At 46.3% G+C, this 20,552-nt stretch overlaps 2 protein-coding genes across 3 annotated transcripts in view; one reads left to right on the forward strand and one right to left on the reverse strand.

Moving 5' to 3' along the window:
- The window catches only part of DENND2A (DENN domain containing 2A), a 63,082-nt gene extending 62,785 nt beyond the window's left edge, over positions 1–297 (reverse strand). Inside the window, exon 1 of one of the 2 annotated variants that reach the window (XM_075503323.1) lies at positions 166–297. The gene's annotated coding sequence lies outside the window, so the exon portion shown is untranslated. The remainder of the gene's footprint in view (positions 1–165) is intronic. The other variant, XM_075503331.1, reaches the window with a different exon arrangement.
- A 1,904-nt stretch (positions 298–2,201) lies between these two features.
- Positions 2,202–13,280, forward strand: ADCK2 (aarF domain containing kinase 2). Its single transcript, XM_075503343.1, has 8 exons — positions 2,202–3,151; positions 3,890–4,036; positions 5,615–5,743; positions 6,403–6,498; positions 8,549–8,800; positions 10,272–10,400; positions 11,038–11,091; positions 12,345–13,280. The coding sequence occupies exons 1-8, from the start codon at positions 2,222–2,224 to the stop codon at positions 12,486–12,488; spliced, it is 1,881 nt and encodes a 626-aa protein (XP_075359458.1). The 5' UTR covers positions 2,202–2,221; the 3' UTR covers positions 12,489–13,280.
- Positions 13,281–20,552: the final 7,272 nt, after the last annotated feature.

Below are 20,552 nucleotides of genomic sequence, written 5' to 3' on the forward strand. Positions count from 1 at the left end.
AAGAACTAGCGGTTTCTTGGAGCGGCACCGATCCCCCGCGCCCCGACCGCCGCCCCGGTAGACAAGCGGTGCCGGGAGGCCGCCTCCCGGCACCTCTGCCCGCTCTCCCCCGGTAACGCCCGCCGCTGCCCCGGCCCCACCACGGGCCTCTCCGCGCCCCCCTACCTTCCTCGGCGGCGGCGGGGGTGGGGGGCCGTGCCCCGGCATGGCGGCGGCAGCGCCCGGCGCCGGGCTGGCGGCGTGCGGACGCGCGGCTGGGGGCTCCCCGCCCGCCGCGCCATGCAGCGCCGCGCCGCTGCCGCCGCCCCCCGCCGGCACCAGCCCCGGCCCCGGCCCCGGCCCCGGCCGCCCTCCGGCGGGAGCACCGCCCCGCTCCGCCCCGGCCCGCCGCCATGGCAACCGCGCCCGCCCCTCCGCCCGGGGGAATACCGCGACCGGTGCCGCCGGCCAGCCGGCATCCAGCCGGGGCGGTGGGACGCTCGGCAAGGCTGGGGCGGGGGGTGCACGGAGGTGAGGGGGCCTGCCTGTGGCACGGCCAGAAATTAAAAAAAAGAGATGAGGTGCACAAGACGCCTTTCTGGTTGCAAGCAGAACTCCCCGAGGGGAAGTAGAAAGTCCCTTCTCGCTCCCAAAGCGGCACCGGTTACTCCAGCAGCCTCCCGCTGCTGAAGGAACCTGTCACGGCACCTGGGCAGCTCACAGACACTTCACAAGAAAGAGGCTGGCCAGGAAAGCCTCAAGCCTGCGAAACAATTTCCGTCAGCAGAACTGTTCACCTGCACAGGGCCGTGATCCAGCTCCCTGTTGGCACAGAATTTTACTTGGTCAGATCTGAGCTACCTATTAAAGCGAGGGAGGGATCTGGATTGGAAAGTGGATTAATTCTTCATATGGGTTTTTGGTTCCCAGGGTACATTAAAAATAACAGAAAGGGGATTTTTTTTTTCCTCTGAGCAGAAATATGCGGTTAGTAACATACACCCAAAGCTGGGAACCAGCTGAACTCCCAGTGTGAAAGGCCACAGCTCCCAGCTCAAAGCCTCCCTGCACAAGACAGTAGCTTTGCTGAACAGATGGCAACGTGAGTTGCAGCATCACCTTTGCGGTGGCTGTCCCCTAAAACACATTCTTTGACAGGTTGCGGTCACATACACAAAAGCTCCCAAAAGGGAGGGACAGATGATGTCGTCGTCAGCTGCATCCTTGGCAGCAGGTTCATTAGTTTCGATTTAAAAAAGGCACATGTCCTTTGCGAAGGAAATGAGCAATCCTCTGTAGCCGTGTAGTTACAAACAAGGTTGATACATTGCCAGCTGACTCAGGAATAAGCAGGAGACCCAACACTGCCATCAGCAGCCCCTCTGCGGAGCAGAAAGCTCGGGGTTCAGAGCAAGCCTGGAAGAGGAAGCAACTCAGCAGCTCTACTGAAATACCATCATCACCTCAGCAAGCTTTTCCTTTCAATTTTAATTTCTTTTGCTAGTAGTGATGCGCCATCATGTGCCCTCAGATACTTCCATTACTCAAAGCACTGACTGTTTCGTTAATACCCTGCTAAGGAAATAACTATTAACAGCAACACTTCACCTACCAGTGTCAGGCTACCACTAGAAAGCCTTGGCTTTTGCTTAAAAATAAAAAGATCATCTCCAATGCCTCTTGTCATGGAAAGAAAGGAGAGGCAGCTGCCACTTTGCAATGGCTGAAGTACCCCCCGCATTTCACCTGTAGCTCACTCCACTGCACGGGTCCAAACCAAGGTAGGCTCAAAACCAAGATGGCAAGAGCCCACCTCAACTGTGAAAATGGATGGAGACGTGAAGGCCCCTAGCCCAAGCATGGGCCCCTTCCCTCTTGTCACCGGGCGCCCGCAGGGACGCGGATGCGTCCCTGCGGGCGCCCGGTGACAAGAGGGAAGGGGCCTCTTGTTCTCCGCCGGCATAGCCCGAACCTGAGGGGACGCTCCTACTCAGGAGGCTACAGCTCAGTCAAGCTCTTCCCCTCACAGGGCTCAGGCGCCATCTGTGAAGCAGTAAGAATCACCTCACAGTCCTTCAAGGCTCCCGCTCCTGTCCCTTTAAGGGGCGGGCCGCCACCGCCCGCCGGCGCTGATTGGCTGTCCCCGCCCCTCGGGAAGGGGCCAGCCAATGGCCTGAGTGGAAGGTCGTTCCCCCCCCCCCCCCGGCGGTTGCTAGCGGCCGTTAACGGCGGCGGCCGGGCGATGGTGGCGGGCAGCGCCGTGCGGCTGCTGCCGCTCCCGCGCCCCCTCCTCGGGCGGGCCTCCGGGGCGAGGGGGGTGCTGCCCTGTTGGGCGACCGCGGGGCGCGGCGGGCTGCGTGCCGGGCGCTGGGTCGCGGTGGCCTTGGCGGTGCCCGCGACGGTGCCCGCTGGGACCGGTTGGAAGGAGAGGCCGGGACAGCGGGGGCCCGTGTGGGTAGGGGAGCGGGGCTCGGAGCGGCCCCCCCGGGGGCTGCTGCGGCGCTTGGGTCTGGTGCTCCGGTTGGGTCTGCGGGCCTGCGGGTTGCTGCTGCGCTTCGGCCCCCTGCTGCTGCTCTACCCGTTGAGCCGCCTGTGGCCCGGCCTGGGCGCCTTGTGGCTGCGGCTGCTGCGGAGGGCGGCCGAGGCTGCTGGCCCCACCTGCGTCAAGCTGGGCCAGTGGGCCAGCACCCGGAGGGACCTCTTCTCCGAGGCCTTCTGCGATGAGTTTTCCAAGCTGCACGTTGAGGTGAGCCCGCACCCGTGGGGCCACACTGATGAGCTCCTAAGGAAGGCCTTCGGCGAGGACTGGACAGGCATCCTCAAGTTCCAAAGCCGGGAGCCGGTTGGCTCGGGCTGTGTCGCCCAGGTGTATAAAGCCTATGCTGACCTGACAGCTGTCGCTGGCTCCCAGGCCAAGGAGCTAGCACGACGCTCGGAGTTACAGTCTGCTTTTGAAGCATGGGAAGTGTCAGGCTTTAGAGGCCTCCTCAGGTGGCTGAGGAGGAGGAAGAGTGAGGAGATGTGGAATGAGAGCAGCAGGGAGGAGCTGAGCCCAGCAGACTGCTCCCAGGGAAGTCCTGTGAATGGGATGTCCCTTATGGAGCAGATGGCCAAGCCACTCCTGAATGCAAATCCTTCATCAGCCAGACGTCTCACGCCTGTGGCCATTAAAGTAAGTCATACATCTGGCTGGTAGATGTGTGAAAATGGAGTGTGCTGGATGAAGCCGATCAGATTTTAATTCCCATGGAGATGAGTAGCTGGCTAGAGCCAGGTAGAGCAAGCGAAGTGATGCTTGTCTCCCTCAGTATCTTTTCTCAGTGCTTTGGTTCCAGCCAGCTGCAATCCAGACTTGCGGTGGCCCCAGCTCTTCCCAGCCCAGAGAGCTTGAGTACGCATACTGCCTATGGCACCTTTGACGTGGCATATGGATGCCAGAAATGCCTGCAAGGGCCCAGTTCATATTAAAATAATGAATATTCAGCTTGGCTTCACCTTCCAGAAAATGAAACCTCTTCTCTCCTCACATGAAGAAATCTGGAACAGATAGGTTCTTTCCAGTAAAGTTTATGTAAAGAAATCTTACATTTGAGCTGTTCCGAATACTAGCCAGCACTGCATGGCACAGAGAGGGCAGGAGTGCAAAAGCAGTGGAAATGGCATTGGGTGAGACTGTAGGTTCCAGCAGAGATATATTCATTCCATTTGAAGATTATAATGTGTTTCTTTACAGGTTAATCCATGGCAAAATGTGAATTCTTCTGAGGGCTAGCTGGGGAAGCCTTTTTAGCTCCCAGTTTGAGAGGCTGGGTTCTGTCTATTTGGAATGCATCACTTCAGCTGACTGAAATGGATCGTCCTCTTTACAGCATTTGGGGAGCTGATCTTGCCACTGTTTGTTTTTGCGCAGGTCCTGCACCCTGGCCTAGTCCACCAAGTCCAGATGGATCTGTTTCTCATGAAGATGGGTAGCCACATCATTGGACTTCTCCCTGGATTCAAGTGGCTCAGTTTGACAGAGATTGTGGAGGAGTTTGAGAAGCTTATGATTCAGCAGGTGCGTGCCATGCCATGGTCCCCACGTACTGAAACAAAACTGCCCTTTGTCTTGCTACTGGCTGGCTCTAACTCTGTTCATACTGCTACTTTTTAAAGGGTTAGATGAAGGCTTGCTTGTTCTTTAGTTATGTTCTTTATTCTAATCAGTCACATAATGTTACTGTAGGAAAGCTTATATGCTCACAGAGTAAAAAAGCAAAGCAATGAAAAAAATTAACAATCTTTTAGATTTAAAAATTTTTTTAGACTTTGAAAATCTTTTTTAGACTTTGAGTGTGTTTTCTAGTGAACAGCCTGAACAGCTAGCTAGCCATAGTCGCAGTCCTTTTTGCAGCATTGTGAAAGATGAGCACTGGTGAGAGACCTCCTCTTAGGAAAAGAATCTCTCTAAACAAGTGCTCAGACATGTGTTTTTTCTCTTTAATCCTACACGTATGTTTGCAATCTGTACTCACTGGTCATGTTTGTTAGCACTGAGGTATATATATTGGCATAAGTAATATACTTTCACATGAGTTAATTAGACATTCTATATTGTATTGTCATCAGACTCATAGTATCGGTAAAGTTAAGCTTTGCAAATAGATCTGAAAACATGTCCTGATTCACTAACGTCTTCTAAAGACACAGTCCTGAAATGTCCTCACTGCCAAACTTACAAAGATTTCACTACGGGCTTAATTAGGCTTATGTTTCTATTAAAATGAACCATTATCTGCTAATTTCATTATTGTGTCCAGATTGCAGAGTCTGAAGTCTGTTACAAGCTTTTGAAAGCCTTAATTCTTTTCTACTATTGCAAAAAGACTAAACAGTAAATCCATGTTGTAAACTGTTGACTGTATTCAGATGTGACTCGAGGTCATTAGTACCAGTTTAGTCCGGCAGAGCTTTGGTGGATGCGCTGAAGACTGAGGATTAGAAGAGCATCTGGTAGGCTTGTTGTAATTTCCTTTCATTTCTCTTTGAAAGAACAAGAAGTATTCCTGGGATATTTCCTATTGCCAGATGAGGGAGGTGAGGCAAGGTTATCCTGCCTCCTTGAGCAGCAGCAATGGGCAGGAGAGAGGGTCGTGTGTCGAGGCACTGAATCACTGAAGACCTAGGGCTAGGACTTTGCATAGTGGATTATTTTGTACGTGTTACATTAAATTTCTTCCTGCTATGGTTGCCTGTCTGTAAAGTGAGGCTGGGGCTGCAGCTCTTCTACCCTGTCTGCCTGCCTTGCTATTTGGACAGTAAGCTTTGGTTCAGGATCTGTCTTACCCTTGAAAATAATGCAGTCCTGGACTTTTTTGAGACACCATGCCTATAGTAAGAGTCACTCATATTTCGAAGGTGCTGGATTGTGGGCTATGCGTTACCCAGTCTGTTATTCTGTTCTTCCATCAGGAAAACTATAAGCATGTAAGAAGCACCACTCTTACATGAAAACACTTTTGTTTTCATTCTGGATTTCTGACTAGTTTTGTTGGTGTTGAGTGTTGCACCGTACAGTCATCCTCATACAGGATCCTGAAGATTTAATTCTAATTGAATCTAATTTCCAACCTGCTTTTTCTTTTTCTCCTTTGAGATTGACTTACGCTATGAAGCCAGAAATCTGGAGCGCTTCCGACAAAATTTCCTAGATGTAGATTTTGTGAAGTTTCCAACTCCCCTTTGGCCTTTGGTAACGACAGATGTTCTAGTGGAAACATTTGAGGTAAGAATTGCAGGGTCTGGGATCAGTTGTAGCAGTGAGAAGGCCCTTAGGAGAACATGCCAAGGAGGTGTGTTTTTGAGAAGGAGCGATCAGAGGCAGAAGAATGCTTTTCTCTTATTTGCTTAAAGAGATTGGTGTCCTTCCTCAGGGTCTCTTCCACTCTCTTTGTTTGTAAGCAGTGCATCCCAGAAGACAGGTGGAGACAACTCCATATGGAAGCGAACACTTGGCCTGAAACCAAGTAGACAAGCAGTGTGTCCAGCCACCATGTGCTTGCCTGTGCTTTGCAAACCAACACCACGCTTCAGCTCTCCTCTGTGGTGGGTCAAAGCAAGGAGCTCAGCAATCTGACACTTTCTGATGATTGCCTCACTTCCCTTGTGGATGTTTGAGTCACAGACCAAAGCTACTATCAGCCTTAGTTTCCGTGCATGTGATCCTGGCAAGAGTATTTCTGCCCCAGGCTATATCACACCCTCTTTCCAAAGAACAAATCCTTGCTTCTCTCATTTTCCCCATCACATTAGGTACAGCCTCTATCGAGCAGGTCCTTTCTAGGGTATTGTTGTTGCCTTCCCTCAACTTTCAGTACCTAGGTAAAGGCGTGGTTGAAGGTGGGACACAGCATGTGTTTGACTCCAGCTCTGTCTTTATTTCAGGAGAGTGAGCCTATTTCGCACTACCTGCATGCAGAGATTGCCACAGAGCTGAGGCAGAGACTTGCAAAGATGGGCATGGACATGCTGCTAAAGATGGTAGGCAATTGGCTGAGGCTGGGAGTGAAGGTTGTTTTCCTGCAGAAGCTATTTGGTTGGGGTAAAAATATGGCTAAAGACAGAACCTGTTTGCTTCCCATGTCTCCTACCCTTCTCCCCATGGACTCAAAGATAGAGCTGTGCCTTTTCAAGCCAGCCCGTGGATGCCAGGTATCTTGCGGTAACCCAGGACGTGGGCTGCTAGGGCACTGTGCAGCTCCTGAACTGGCAGAGGGGGGGGTCTGTACTTCATGTGCAATGTAACAAGGTCCGAGTAAAGCCTGGGCTAGATATACCACTACTGTAGACTTTGACACGGAGCTTCTTCCACTGCAGAAGCGCAATCTGCTTTGCACACAGTAGGGTCTCCTATGCAGCTTGATCAGTGCATTGCTTAGGAAACCCACTAATCCATTTAATGAATATTCACATGTTGCCCAAGTGCTATAAAGTGCAATGTAATTAGCAAATATCATGCTCTCTGCAGAGACTCTGGATGCAACTCACAGGGAAAAGAGCTAGCTAGTTTCTTCATTTATTGACCCCTCCTCCAAAACTGCCTTTTTTTAAGGAAGAACAAAATATGGAATAAAGAAAACAAACCTGGCCAGATTCAGCTTATGATTCAGTTTCTGGCTGTCTAGTTCTTTTGTGGTCAAAATAGTCACAAATGATCTGGAAAGGAGTGTTAAGAGGTGACACAATTGGCTTGTGAGGAGCCGTGAGAACTAGCAGGGAAGAGTTGCAAAAGAACCTCACAGTACTGAGTGCGTAGGCAGTAAGCGTCAGATGAAATTCAGTTGATAACTGCAACATCATGCTCGGGTGATGGTGAGGCCTGCAGTTCTGACTCCGTGTAGTATGACGGACTCTGAAATAGCTTTTACCACTCAGAAAAGCAATGGTGGAGCTATAATAGTTTTATGCTAACATTAGATTCAATGGTTAGGAGTAAAGCAAAACCCCCAAATTTTAGGAGTAGAAAAGAATTAAAGAGCAAAGAAACAACATAATGGCTGTAAGTAAAACAAATACTTGTTTCTTGAATACTCTGTGCAGTTCTAGTCCCTCGCTATCCAGCACCCTCCACTTCAAGGGCTGTAATGGAACTAGAAGAGGTGCAGAAGAAGGCAGCCAGGATGATTACTGGTGTGGAATGGCTTCCCTACAAGAATGGTGAAATAATTTGGACTCATAACTCTGGAGAGCAGAGAAATGAGAGTAGCTTATGACAGAGATGTATGTAGTCATGGGTACATGAGAGTGAATATGGATCTATTGTGTATGGTTCCTCAGAACAATGAGGAGGATAAACAAAATTATCAGAGGTCACTTTTCCAGGCAACACCTAAAAAAAAAAAAAAAATCTCCCTTTTTCACACAGCTCTAATTATTTACGTGGCAATTGGACAAATTCATAGGAGAAATCCATCAAATACAAAGATAACCTCCTTGGGGCAGGAAGTCCTGCAGTCTCAGGTTGCCAGGAGGGTTAGTGGGGAAGTACTACCTTGTGCTTGCCTTCTTGCTAGTCCTTTTTAGGACTAACCACTAGCAGAGGCAGAGAAGTGCTACATACATTTGTTTCCTCTTCTCTTGTTTTCCTCACTTTTCAATACAGTTGTAATGTAGGTTGATGTCCCAGACTAGACAAACATTACTGTTCTCTCTAACCCATGCCACTGAATGGCAAATGGCCTATTCTTACTGCATTACTCTTTGCCAAGGCCCACCAGCATGCATCCAGTTTAGGGTAAATTGCCAAAGAGCGCTACCGTTCCCTGCTGGGACTCCTGGCTGTCCTACCTGACCTCTAGGAAACAAACAGAATTGCTTCACACAGCTCTGCTAACTCCCCTAGAGTAGCACCCATGCCATTTCAGCACAGCTGGTCTCCAGCAGAAGTCATTTGCTGTGTTGCTGCCTAGGGTGATGCACATTAGTAATGACAGTGAACAGACCAGAAATGAACCTCTACTATTTGCCTGGGAGTTTTGGCGTGGGCGGGTTTGGTTGGAGTGAACTGCTCTAAGACTTGCCCATCCTCTAGGTCTTTGTTGACAACTTTGTCCATGCTGACCTGCACCCTGGGAACATCCTGGTTCAAGGCACAGCCCACGTCAGCACCAGCTGCAAGGAGCAGACAGCCATCGTGGACCTGTGTGACACGCTTGTGGTGGAAGTGCAGCCGCCCCTCAGGCGGCTCTGTCTGGTGCTGCTGGACGCGGGGATCGTGGCGGAGCTGCAGAGTGCGGACATGCAGAACTTCCGGGCAGTTTTCACAGCTGTGGTCCAGGGCCAGGTGAGGTGTCTGTCAGGGGGCTGTGGAGAAGGGAGACAGCTGAAGAGTCTGATGGCTGAAGTGATAGTTTTCTCTCAACTTCCCCTTACAATCCTCCCTGAGAGGAGAGAGGAGACTTGCTAGTGTGGAAGGTATACCTGACACAGGGATAAGATGTTCAGCTACAGCAAGGAGGCTGCCAGAGTGGAGCGATTTCAGTGGCCCAGGAAATGGAAGGTATTAAATGGGAAGCATTGGCTGCCACTCCCTGGTTAGGAGTGCTTCTGATGCAAGTTAGGACTGCCTGGGGGCCACTCGCCATTTCAGAGACTGTTGCAGAATCTGCCAGATTTTGCTAGAGAAGAAGAGGGAATGGATTAACATCTTGGTCTTCCACACGCATTCCCTTCTGCAGCCTTGCTGATGGAAAGCCCATATGCCATCTTTCATTTTGCTTTTGTGTCAGTGCCTGTAGAGAAGAGGAAGCAAAACAGGTGTGGGTGGGTGGGGGACCTACTTTATATATAAGGGGAACTACTTTATCCTCCTTCCCACTTATTTAAAATACACTGTCAGATGGATTAGAGAATCCAGTGCTGATGTGTCCTGTTCATTCTGAGAACAAGCATCTTTGCTCATACTTGCATGTTGCTGTTTCTCAGCTGTGGGTTGGATGGCTCACCAGCGTATCTCAAGAGGGACACGTTTTAACTCGGTCTGTTTAATCTGCCGAAGCATACTGAGGAGTCAGTGCTAAACCGTGTATTCAGGCCCATCCTGTGCTGCCAAGTGTACTTCTTGGCTACTAAGCAAAAACTGCAAACATTTGATTGCAAGTCCTTCATGGCTCAGGCTGGATGTAATTCATGATCTACAGGTGAAAAACTTCTACACTGTCTCATTGCCAAACCTGGGGCCTCTGGCTCTGTACGTTGCTGTCAGACACGTCTTCCAAGAAGAGCTATGAAGCCTCTCACAAGTGAAGCTTGGGTATGGCTCCGCCCTTTCTCACCAAGCATCTGCTGGTGTAGAATCATTTCACTCTTTCTCTGCGGTTTCCAAATGGAAGGTTGGACTTAGCCTGTAAGGGAGGCTAATAGATGCCCTTTTTTACACCATTATCTCCTCTGCTAAGAAGGAAATGCCGATCCTGTGGGTTTTATTTTTTCCCCCTGAAACTTCTCCTGACTGCCTAAGAGATATCTTTGTTGTGTTCTACCTTATAAGACCTGCAAGAAAAATAGGGAGGGTTTTGCCAGATACCAGTTAAGACTTTTGGACTAGTTCTGCTCTTCCTGCACCTGTTTTTGTTGATTCGTTGGGTCTCTGTTGCTGCAATGGGAAAGCATGGCCCTGGGAGTTCTCTCTGCAGTATACCTCCTCCAGGGACCTTTGCAGCAGAGGCCTTCCAGGGACAATGACGTGCAGCTCCCTGTAGGCCTGCTGGCACCAGTGATCAAGTTCTGATTCTCCTTTTCAACTTGTTTCACAGGGGGAGAGAGTGGCAGAACTGATCCTTCATCACGCCCGTGCTAACCAGTGCCAAGATATCGAGCGATTCAAAGCTGAGATGGCGGAACTAGTGACCAAGGTCCGGGGGAACACCATTGCCCTAGGAAAGGCAAGTGCACAATGTCCCACCCTCACTTACCTGTAATTCAGTGCAACTTGGCTTTCAGAATGATCCATGTGGAAAGGCCAGCTCTGATCTCATCGGCACCACCAACCAGTACTGGGCATTTTTAGTGTCTCAGGTGCCACAAAAGTCTATAAAACCCTTTCTTATTTCCTTCTAATTAAAAAAATGTGTATGTTTGTGAGTTGGTGGGGGATTTTTTTGTTTTGTTTTAAATCTCTAGCATTTGCAGCTCCCTGTGAGGAGTTGCTGAACCTGATGTTACAGCTTGCATCCTGTTAGCTAAGGCCAGCCTGGGCACTTCAGAGAGTCTAGTATGGTGGTATTGAGCAAACGAATGCATATTGTGTACTGCTGTGCGGTCAGATGTTTTCAGCCTTCTTGGGCTGGCAAGTAAGCAGAACCATGGGTCACAGCTGAACTCCTTATCCTGGGCACGGTGGCAGGGATCATACCTTGATGTTGGCTGTTGTCAGCCCGATAACCTTGTCCCGCCACCAGAACCAAATGCTAACAAACACTTAGAAGAATCCTGCCTGTCACTCATGTGGCTCAGTGTTCTTGACCACAGTTTTTTTGGGTTTTTTTCCATCAGTTGTTAACTTCTCCTTTTGTATTCCAGCTTCAGGTGGCAAACCTCCTCTCGAATGTCTTTAAACTATTGATGACCCATAAGGTGAGGTCCTGTCACTGTCTGCCTTCAACAGCTGGAAGTTCATTTGGGGAGGGAGAACTACTGGGAACACGAAGGGCTGCTAGGAGGGGGACTGCAGGAATGCATCCAAGTGTTGCAGGCATGCTGTTTCTCAGGTCTTGATACACACCCTATCAAGACCAATTTCTGTTTTGTTGGGTTTTGTCTTAATATTGCATTTAACAGTTGATATAATTTACTAAAAGGAATGTTTCTGTAACACATAGTTTTTCCTGTCTTTTTTTCATAGTCCCTTAGAAGCAGAAACTGAAATCTAATGTATGTTCCACTTGTATATCATTGCATGCTTTCTTCCCTGGACCTCTTTCTTGATATGGGGTTATGTACCAGCACTAGGCCATTGGTTTGTTAGAGGCCTCAAAAGTGAGAAGTTGTTCACAGAACAGAGATTCCTTCTTATAACTGACAGTATTTGGGGGACAAGTTTGTGTGGTTGCAAACAACTTTGGAAATAAACAGAGCTATGGTGGCCTAAACTAGAGGAGATGAGAAGGCTGTCAGCCACAGGGCTGCTCAGCCTGCAAAGGGCCATCTAAACATTCCTTAGATAGAGGTTTTTGTCATTGAGCCTCGTTAATGTGGCTTCTAATAAGCCACATTAAGCTGGTTTCTAATTATCTAATTCTAAACCTCCTTAAGCTGGTTTCTAATAACATGAAATGTAATTTAGGCCCTTACAAAGCAAGTCCTCCCAACTCCATGAATTCTTAATGCCCTGGTATGCCTTGAAACAATCCTGGTGCCTGGCTGGGAATTGGGGAGTGGTTTGCTCACATGCAGAGCAGAGGATAGTTTCCTCTGATCTGTGGGGGTCTTTTGTGGCCATTCAGAAGGTGAGCTCCCCCTTACACAAGTGTATGTATTCAAGTATGTTGGATACTACTGCAGCTTATAACTACATGAGCAATGGTGGGCACTCCTAAGCTCCTGCTATTCCAGTATGGAAGAAAAAAAATCCCATTCCCCTTTGTGGAACTGAAAAGCAAACTCCAGGTTCCATTAGGGCACTTACCCTGAAACTGTCACCTTATTTTTGGGCCTGCTGCTAGATTTCGGTGAGTTCTGAAACTCCAAGTGATGGAGTTGCCAGTATAGTTTCAGGTGTGTGTGTGTTCTCCCTTTCCCTCTCAGCTTAGCCAATGCTGGTACACTTGTGGAATGGGCTCAGAAGAAAATAAGGTCTGCTGAGTCCATTTAATCTCTTGTGGTTCTAGGTGAAGCTCGAGAGCAATTTTGCTTCCATCATCTTTGCCATCATGGTTCTGGAAGGTCTTGGTCGGTCACTAGACCCTGAACTGGACATCCTAGAGGCAGCTAAACCACTGCTCATCAAAACTGCAGCTTCTGTCCTCGAATAGACTCTTGTGGCTGTTGCCCTCTCACTGTGCAGGGTTACCTATGCCATCTGTGAGCTGACGGAGAAAGAAACTGAAGGTGGGAAGTCGCATGTATCTTGGGGACACACCATGAAGTGGTTACTCTCCATTAATGTTGCCTTCAGTTGTTTCAGCCAAGCACCAGGCATGGGATGATTAGAAGGTCCATTCCAGAAACCAGGAAGACTTTGCACAATTGGAGAGTGCTGACTCATTACACAGTTCTAAGAGCTAATGAGCTCTGGTAGTTTTTAAAGTGACATAACATGTAGTTTAGGTGGACAAGATCACTGGAGCCTGAAGAGAAAAGCAGTCTTACTTGTTTAAAAGTCTTTTAAAAAGATATTCATTGATCAAGTCTGTTTTGAAATATATCAGGTTAAATATTTAAAGTTAATTTACTGACTTAACTATCACTGTGGTATGAGAAATGATGTTCTAACACCACCTAAGCAACTAATTCAGGCTGAAAAAAGCCAATAAACCTTTTTGTCTTTTGTATTTTTAACTTCTACTTTTATTGTAGAAGTGTCCTTGAGATCCTGCAGGGAGTGGTCTGTTCTTAGTCATTTTTGATGATAAAAACATACCAGTCAATTTGATTTTTTTTTTTTTTCAAACTTCCGTACTCTAGCACAACACTATAGGAGTTTGGATTATAAACAGCAAAAGGCGGCTTTCTGCCTAGGCAGAAAACAACTTTTAGGCATATTTGTACTGGTCTTAAGGGTTTTTTTTTCCTGAAGCTTAAATAAAAGTTTTGGTTTTTTTCTTCTCTTGTGTGCTTCCTTCCTCCTACCCCTCCCCCCCCGCTCCCCTAGTCTCACCCTAGTCAACTCAAAACCTTAACTAATATGCAAAGTCTTGATTTCCAGTAGTTTGCAAAACAAGGAGTCCAAGCATTTTCCTAGTGGATGGAAAACACATTGTGAATGTTTAAAATTAAATAAAGCCAGCAAAAGAGCTAGATCATACATGGCTTTTACAGTCAGTTATTTTAATAGTAGTATTAAAATTATTTTATGGCTGTATTTTAATAGTGAGAAACACAGTCTATGAATGATTGGAAATACTGTAATACTAAATATATTCCCAGATACACTGTATGTGAAATTGCAGCAGCATAGGGTGTCTGCAGTGGTCTGTTTTCAGATGGTTAAGCAATGAAGAGAAAGCACATAAGCAGACAATGTGCTGTTTTATGGTGATTATAAAATAATGATTAATGACATATAAATGAAGTCTGAAAAATAAGTTTAGATTCTGCTCAATATATTTAATGTACTTTAATTGTTATGTATTCCATTTCCAAACGCTTAAGGACAAAAGCAGCAGTAGAGTTTAATATCTTTTAAGTTTTAGGCTTGTTTCTGTAAGTCTAGTTAGCGTTAAACTTGTAACTAGGTACAGTGTTGTCCTAACTAGCTAGGATTGTCCTAACTATGATTTTGCTCAAAAGAGAACTCAAGAAAAGCAAGCAACCCCCAAACTTTACATTAAAGAAGATCTCCATGTCCTGCCAGCACCCATTTTCCTTCAGTAGTGTGCATGCCCCCTCCCATTTCCACCCAGGTGGGGGGGTGGAGGTGCCAGGCACAGCACTCTGCAGCGTGTGCAGCCTGGGCTGAGTCCATCAGTTATGTAGGTCTTGGGCACAGCCACCCATGTTCTTGCTGAACAAATTTCAGCCAACTTTTCCAGAGGCCAAACAGAGCTTAAACCAAATGATAGAATTCCATATCTAAAATGCACAACTCTGATTCACATGTAGTTTCCACATATGCAGCAATTATAATTTTTTAAGACCTTAATTTAAACAAATAAACAAAATGTCAAAGCCTTCACCTTATATATAGGTTCATCTTTCTTTCCTTTTCCCTTTTTTTTTTTAAACAAAAATTTCAGGATGCTTCATGCATATTATGAATCCTAAAGTTAAAAATAACCCTTTTAGCTATTAAGGCCTTAGAATGGTTTGTAACCATCTGGATGAGAGACTTAACTTTAACTGTCTTTTTGGGGAAAACTGAAGGGATAGACTCTCGGTTATCTCTGGAGGAACACAGTCTGAGACTTAATGCTCAGAAACTGCTGGCTGTTCAAAAGATTTGGCAGAATTTCAAAAGTGCTCCCTTTTACAAGTTTTCTTAAATTTTGTGGTGTTTGTTGGTTTTTTTTTTTTTTTTTTTTTTAAGGAACTGCTGTTATCACTGGTGCTGTGTTCCTGTAAAAGGGGTTAATTTTTATAATACTTATTCTTTTCCTGAGTGATGTGCCAGAAAATGTGTAACATGTTTCTAAGCATACATAGAATGTCAGGCAACAACATTTAAATTTTGTATCTAGTTTGGTTCCAGGTATTTGTTACTTAAAGCAAGGTGTCATAAATATGTATTTTAGCATAATTTTGTGTAAAATAAGAACATCATTCGATATAGCTCTGAGGGTTCCAGCAAATAAATTGTGCCATAGCCATTCTCCTTTCCTAAATACCCACATGAAAAGAACAGTTACATTTCTGGCTACCCAAAGCTGGTAATAGCATTCTCTGTGACACAGCCACTGTATTTGGTACTTCTGATGATACGAGGAATAGGGACAGCACTTCAGGATGTGACAACCATAAGCTCCTCCTCCCCTTTGTGAATGAAGGCATCGCCACTCATCAGAGTACACTGCATTAAAAAACCTCTGCTCTCCTTTCCTGTTGCAGAAAACTGATGTGCCTTACTGTTTCCTTTCAGGGGAGGGGAGAAGCCAGTAGCTTGTCCACAGGAGTGGCTGACACCACAGGCTTCGTTAAGGAAAGTCAGTAATGCACTTAGAAAATCAAGGGAGTCATGAGCAAGTTGCATTGTGCACTTCAGGTGGTAACTATGTTTTACCCTGTAGCCGGAATGGGGAACTCTTCTCCTCCTATAGCGCTACTGGCTACCTCGGTTTCTTACACAATTTGTTAACTGTCAATTTACCAATTCGTTTGTCTTTGTAGCATTCTCCTCATTTATTCATAGTGAACAAAAAGTCTGTTTATTCTGATCAGGCACCCTACCTGCAAAGATACTTGAGTATCTTTCTGACATAAGATTTCCTGCTTTTGGAGACTGCCAGCCTGAAAGTAAGATCGTAGGCAAAACAGACCCCCAAGCTCACCATTGGGTTTGGTGATTCTCCAAAGACAGGTATTTCAGAGAACAGACGTTTTTCTCATCACAATGCCTAGAAAGGGTGGCTTGTCACAAAAAAAATCTTCCTTTTTGCATTTTGGGCTAAGTCACTCCTCCTCTAGGGGAGTGGCCTACATATTCCAAGCAGTACATATGCCCTGACAGAAGATCTACACTTACCTGAAGCCCAAGCTGGAGGGTTCCAAGGTGTCTTGTCAGGCTTTCTGAAGCACCTCATGTCGCTGGATCCCTGCCCTGCCCCCTACAGCAGTTTTGGCAGGAAGTAGCACAACTTTGTCATATGTATGGAGACTTCTTCCCTATGGATCTCTGCAACTCATGTACAATGGGACACTTGCAAGAGTCAGTTGTTAATAATGGAAACTGCAGTGGGTAAGTTACATTGTGTTTTAGCAGGTACATTTTCATTGCTGCAGTTGTTTGGGTTTTTTTAACATCCAGCTGGTCTCCAGCTCTCCTTCCCCATATTTCATGTAACATTAACATAGCAAGGTAAGTCATATGATGACAGCATCACATAACTACACTTCCTATTTTATTTGGTCCTTGATCTGTAAGAAATATGCTCTTCTGGTGCTGCTCTGGAAGAAACACAGCAGGGCAGAAAGTTCCCAGAATTCAGCAGCAGTAGCCTTTTCAGGCCTGTATTTAATTTCCCTGCAGGCTTGTATTAGCAGGATATAACCTGTGCCTGTGCTTCCACACTTCACTTGAGGGACCCATTCCCAGGGTATTTCTCTTGACCTTCATTCTTGTTCTTCACCTCCTACGCTATTGTATGGCCCATGCCTTCACTTAACTAATTCCTTTCTCTGTCATTTGCATCTTGAAAGCAGCTACAACCTGATGCCTCTCTGCCAGGCTCTAGGTCTTGTGCGCTTTGAATCACTTTTGTAACTCCCAGGTCCGCTGTTGCTCCACTCTGGATTGCCCCATAATAGGATTGCCCCACCAGCCTCAGACTACAACACTCAGCACTACCGGCGCTGACTCCTTGGAGTCCTATGGAAGGAGCCAGCCCCCTTCAGATGCCTTTGGGGCAGAAACTCGGCGCTATGGCTGTGTTTCATATTAAATACCAAGGTAGCTCTTGGTTGCAGAATTGGGTCTGTCAGCAGGGTCACTGCACAAGCATAAGACAGAAGAACAGTTTGGCAGAGGTGGACTAGAATAGTAATGCCAAAAAGAAAGGCATGTAAAGGACAGAGCAGTGAAAATGCACTCTGGGTGCAATGAAAGGAGATTGAAGACCTCTCCAGGAATCATAATTCCGGTTGTCACAACTGCACTCAAGCACCCAAGCTCCAGCACACTGACTCACACCTACAAGGTACAGATCAGGTCTGTGAACTGCTCAAGGGCCTGCTTACCCACTCTGCAGCTTCCTTATGCTAGCAGTGATGCCTGCAGCATCAAAAGATTCTGTTCTCTGAGATACTGCTGGAGGTCACAGAGTTTTTGGCCTTCTTTTTCCATCTTCTGGTGTGAACGGTCTCTGCTCTGGAATACTCTCCCTTTGGCAGCCTGCTGCTGGTTTTGTTGCCTGTCCTGCTCCTGTGATTCTTGTTCCAACATTTCCTGCCGTGACTGCGTTCTGCTCCTGAGAAAATCCTACATAAAAATAAAGACATTTACAATTGTACAGCCAGCTTTCATGCTGGATTTCATCTGCAATTATCACTGGCAGAAGTCAGCAATGGAAATTCATTCATTCATCTATGGAAATTCATTCTTTGCATGCAGAAAGACTCCTTCTACCACAGAGATGGAGAATTTTACTTCCCATCTTTCATCTTTATACATGTATTAAAAAATGTTATCCTTCATTTATTTATCTCTAAATGATATAATTATATTGGATAGAAAACAGGTGAAAGACAAATACTCTGGATGGTGCCACTGCTGGAAACACGGTAGTACAGGAAAGACATTTCTGGAATTGCCCTTGCCAGCCTTTCTTTCTCTTGTTCAAAGCTCCTGTCATTGTGTTCTGCCTGCAACTCCTCTCTGCAAACATTGTGTCTTTAAGAACTGCAACCTCTGACTTGCCTTCCTCTTCTCCTCCTTTGGCAAGAAGGATTCTTTCCTGCTCCTCTCTGCCCCAGCAGCCTGGAGCAGTGCCATGTGCTGCAAAGCTCTGTCTTTGTCCTCCAGCTGTTTCTCCAGCCCTTGCAATGTTCTCTGACGCAATCGCTGCCTGTTTCCAAAACAAAATTTCTCAAATTTCTCAGAAAGAAAGAGCAATAAAAGAAAAAGACAGTGCATAAGACACAAAGCAGATATTCTGGCAATCTGTGCTCAGTTAATATTCCAGGACTCTTTGTTAGGTTACGAGGGTTAAACCCATGTCCTAAGCAGAGATGGAAAAACATCCAAATGGGCTGGTGCCTGATGTCAGCTAACTGCAGTCATCTGTTCACCTGACTACATAACCTGGTGTGGCTGTGAGTTCTTGGCCCTGAAGACCGGGAACCAAGGAAATTGATTGTGTGGACAGGGCTGTAGGACTAATTCAGACAGCCAGGTGGCTATGTGTGTTGGTGGTGGAGCCACAGGGGCAACAGAAGACATGGAAGGAAGTAGGTCATGGGGGCAGGGACCTGCTAAGCTTAAGTGGACTGTGGGGCCAGGGACAAGGAACAGGGATTTGGGAGGCAAAAGGACTTTCTGTCTGAGGATGAGATTGAAGGGAATTGGCCCTTGGAGGTAATGCTAAAAGTGATGAGTCCATGCATACCCACTTGCCCATACCTCAAGCATCAGTTTTATTCCCATTAGTAGACCACCATGACCACTCTGCAGACAGTAGCATGAGGCACAATGTGTGATGTTCAGAGACTGAATGAGAGCACCAGGGAGTGGACCTTCTGACATTTACTACAAAAACCAGTTAGCTCCTAGGTATCACCTCTGGTTGTCCCTGCGCAGCTGGCGTTGGATGCCATCTGCCTCTTGCTGCTGCTCCCTCTTCAGCTGCCTCTGTTCCTCTTGCCACTTTTTGTGCTCAGTCTTGGCTCTGTTGAAGTCCATCTCTTTCCTTCTCTCCTGAGATGCACCATTAAGGATTGATTTCTAAAAGAAAACAAACAAACCAAACCCTTAATCTCATTAGTATATTTTTCTAATGTAAACTGTAAACGTACAAAACCAGAACAGCTTACTCTTCTAATGTCACTCCTGAGCTCTGGAAGCCACAGTGGCTCATGAATACTATAGTGTCACTTCCCATCCATGAAAACACTGAGTATGATGCTAAAACATGTACAGAAGATTAGGCTTAACCAAGAAAGGGGTGCCTGAAAATACAATTTTAAGGGTTCTTCATAGGTCAGTAGGCTGTGCTGTTCTGGTTGTTCCAGTGTTGAGCCAATGCTTAAAACTGCCCAGTTTTTGTGTCAGCTTCTGGTTTGGATGGAAAATACAGGTTCTGACCACAAATCATAGTACAGATTCCTCATTAGATTTTATTAGAAAGATAAATATCTGCCTCCCTCTGGCTAAACACAAAATCTTCCTGGAGTTCTGTGCAGGTGTACTAACTCTTCACTTCCTGTTGTCTGAGATTTCTACCCACAGTCAAGCAGTCTTTGTGTTTTCTTCAGTAGTAGCTGCATGTCAATGCTGAGCAGTGTTCCTAATTTGCATTTTTAAATGCACTGTGCTGTGTAAAAAGATTAAGGAGCACCTACAAGGCTTCTTTTCACAGCCATGGTGCAATATTTATTTCTTTTGTTCTCTTTACAGTGCCCTGTATGAGGGAAGAAAAAAGGAAACATCACCAAAACTTAGACATGCATTCCAGTTTACATTGCTAGAGCTGTTTGGGGCTGGAACAGTTTCCACAAAATATTTTCCTCTCTCGAATGCATTCTCCCTTCTCCTATTCCCAGCTGCAATTAGCATGTTCCTGCCATTAGCTGCTCCTCTGCAAACAGAGTGACTCCTTCCAGTTCTTTCCTGAGGACATCTCTAATACCACAAGCTGGAAAACACTACAGGACCTTCAAATAATGTCTCTGCCAGTCTCATGTAGCATTTTGACTGATATCTTTTAACACATTGATTTGTACGGCTTCCTAGGGGCAGTAAACACCTTTGTTCTACAGTGTATTACCAATCTTTGCAAAAACTGTACCTTGTGGGTGGTTTGTGTTTAATGACATCCAGAGGGAGAGATCAAAGAAAGAATCAAAGGTGTTTTATAGGAGGGAGGTGAACAACTGGTTTTATCTAGCAGGTAAAGGACTGGCCTAAGGATTAGGAGACTTGAAGTTCCATCCCAGCCCTGACATGCACTCACTGCTATGGGATTCAGCTGGCTACCTAGACTTTCTCTTTTTTGCTTTCAGTATCTGTAGAAGAGGAATGTTTTTTTGATATCTAGTAGAGCTGGCTGAGAGAGGTTTATTTAGAAAAGATTAGATCTGAAATAAAAAACTCTATCAAAAGTGCTGAATAAAAATACCAGAAGTGCCCCGTTCCTGTACAACACTGATTCCCAAGTGGAAACCTTATGTTTCTATTTATGCATAGCCATTATTCTACATAGGCATAACTTTTGTTGCAGTAAAAGCCTTTGAGAAAGACGTCAAAGGAGAGTATATCTCACATGACATAAACAAATCACTTGATCCTAATAGCTAAATCTAGTTTGGACCAAATACTTACTGTAATGCTTTTGTCTTTTAGGAGATATAGAAGATTTGTGGATCTCCTAGCCTGCACACGGGAGGTACTGTGTAGTCTCTGTACACGTAGAGCTGATTTGATGGTCAGGCTGTCTTTCTCTAGTGATTGATTCACTCGGTCAAAGAAGCTTTGGCGCCTGAAAGGAACCAAAGCACTGCTTCCCAGGGAA

The sequence above is a fragment of the Mycteria americana genome, chromosome 1 (genome assembly GCF_035582795.1).
Source record: "Mycteria americana isolate JAX WOST 10 ecotype Jacksonville Zoo and Gardens chromosome 1, USCA_MyAme_1.0, whole genome shotgun sequence".
Lineage (NCBI taxonomy): Eukaryota > Metazoa > Chordata > Aves > Ciconiiformes > Ciconiidae > Mycteria > Mycteria americana.

Bases quoted from the DNA above. Each gene is read 5' to 3' on its own strand.
- ADCK2 (XM_075503343.1), top strand. From the start codon at position 2,222: ATGGTGGCGGGCAGCGCCGTGCGGCTGCTGCCGCTCCCGCGCCCCCTC. The intron at 6,499-8,548 runs GTAGGCAATTGG...CCCATCCTCTAG, and splicing joins TGGACATGCTGCTAAAGATG to GTCTTTGTTGACAACTTTGT. The intron at 10,401-11,037 runs GCAAGTGCACAA...TTTGTATTCCAG, and splicing joins ACACCATTGCCCTAGGAAAG to CTTCAGGTGGCAAACCTCCT.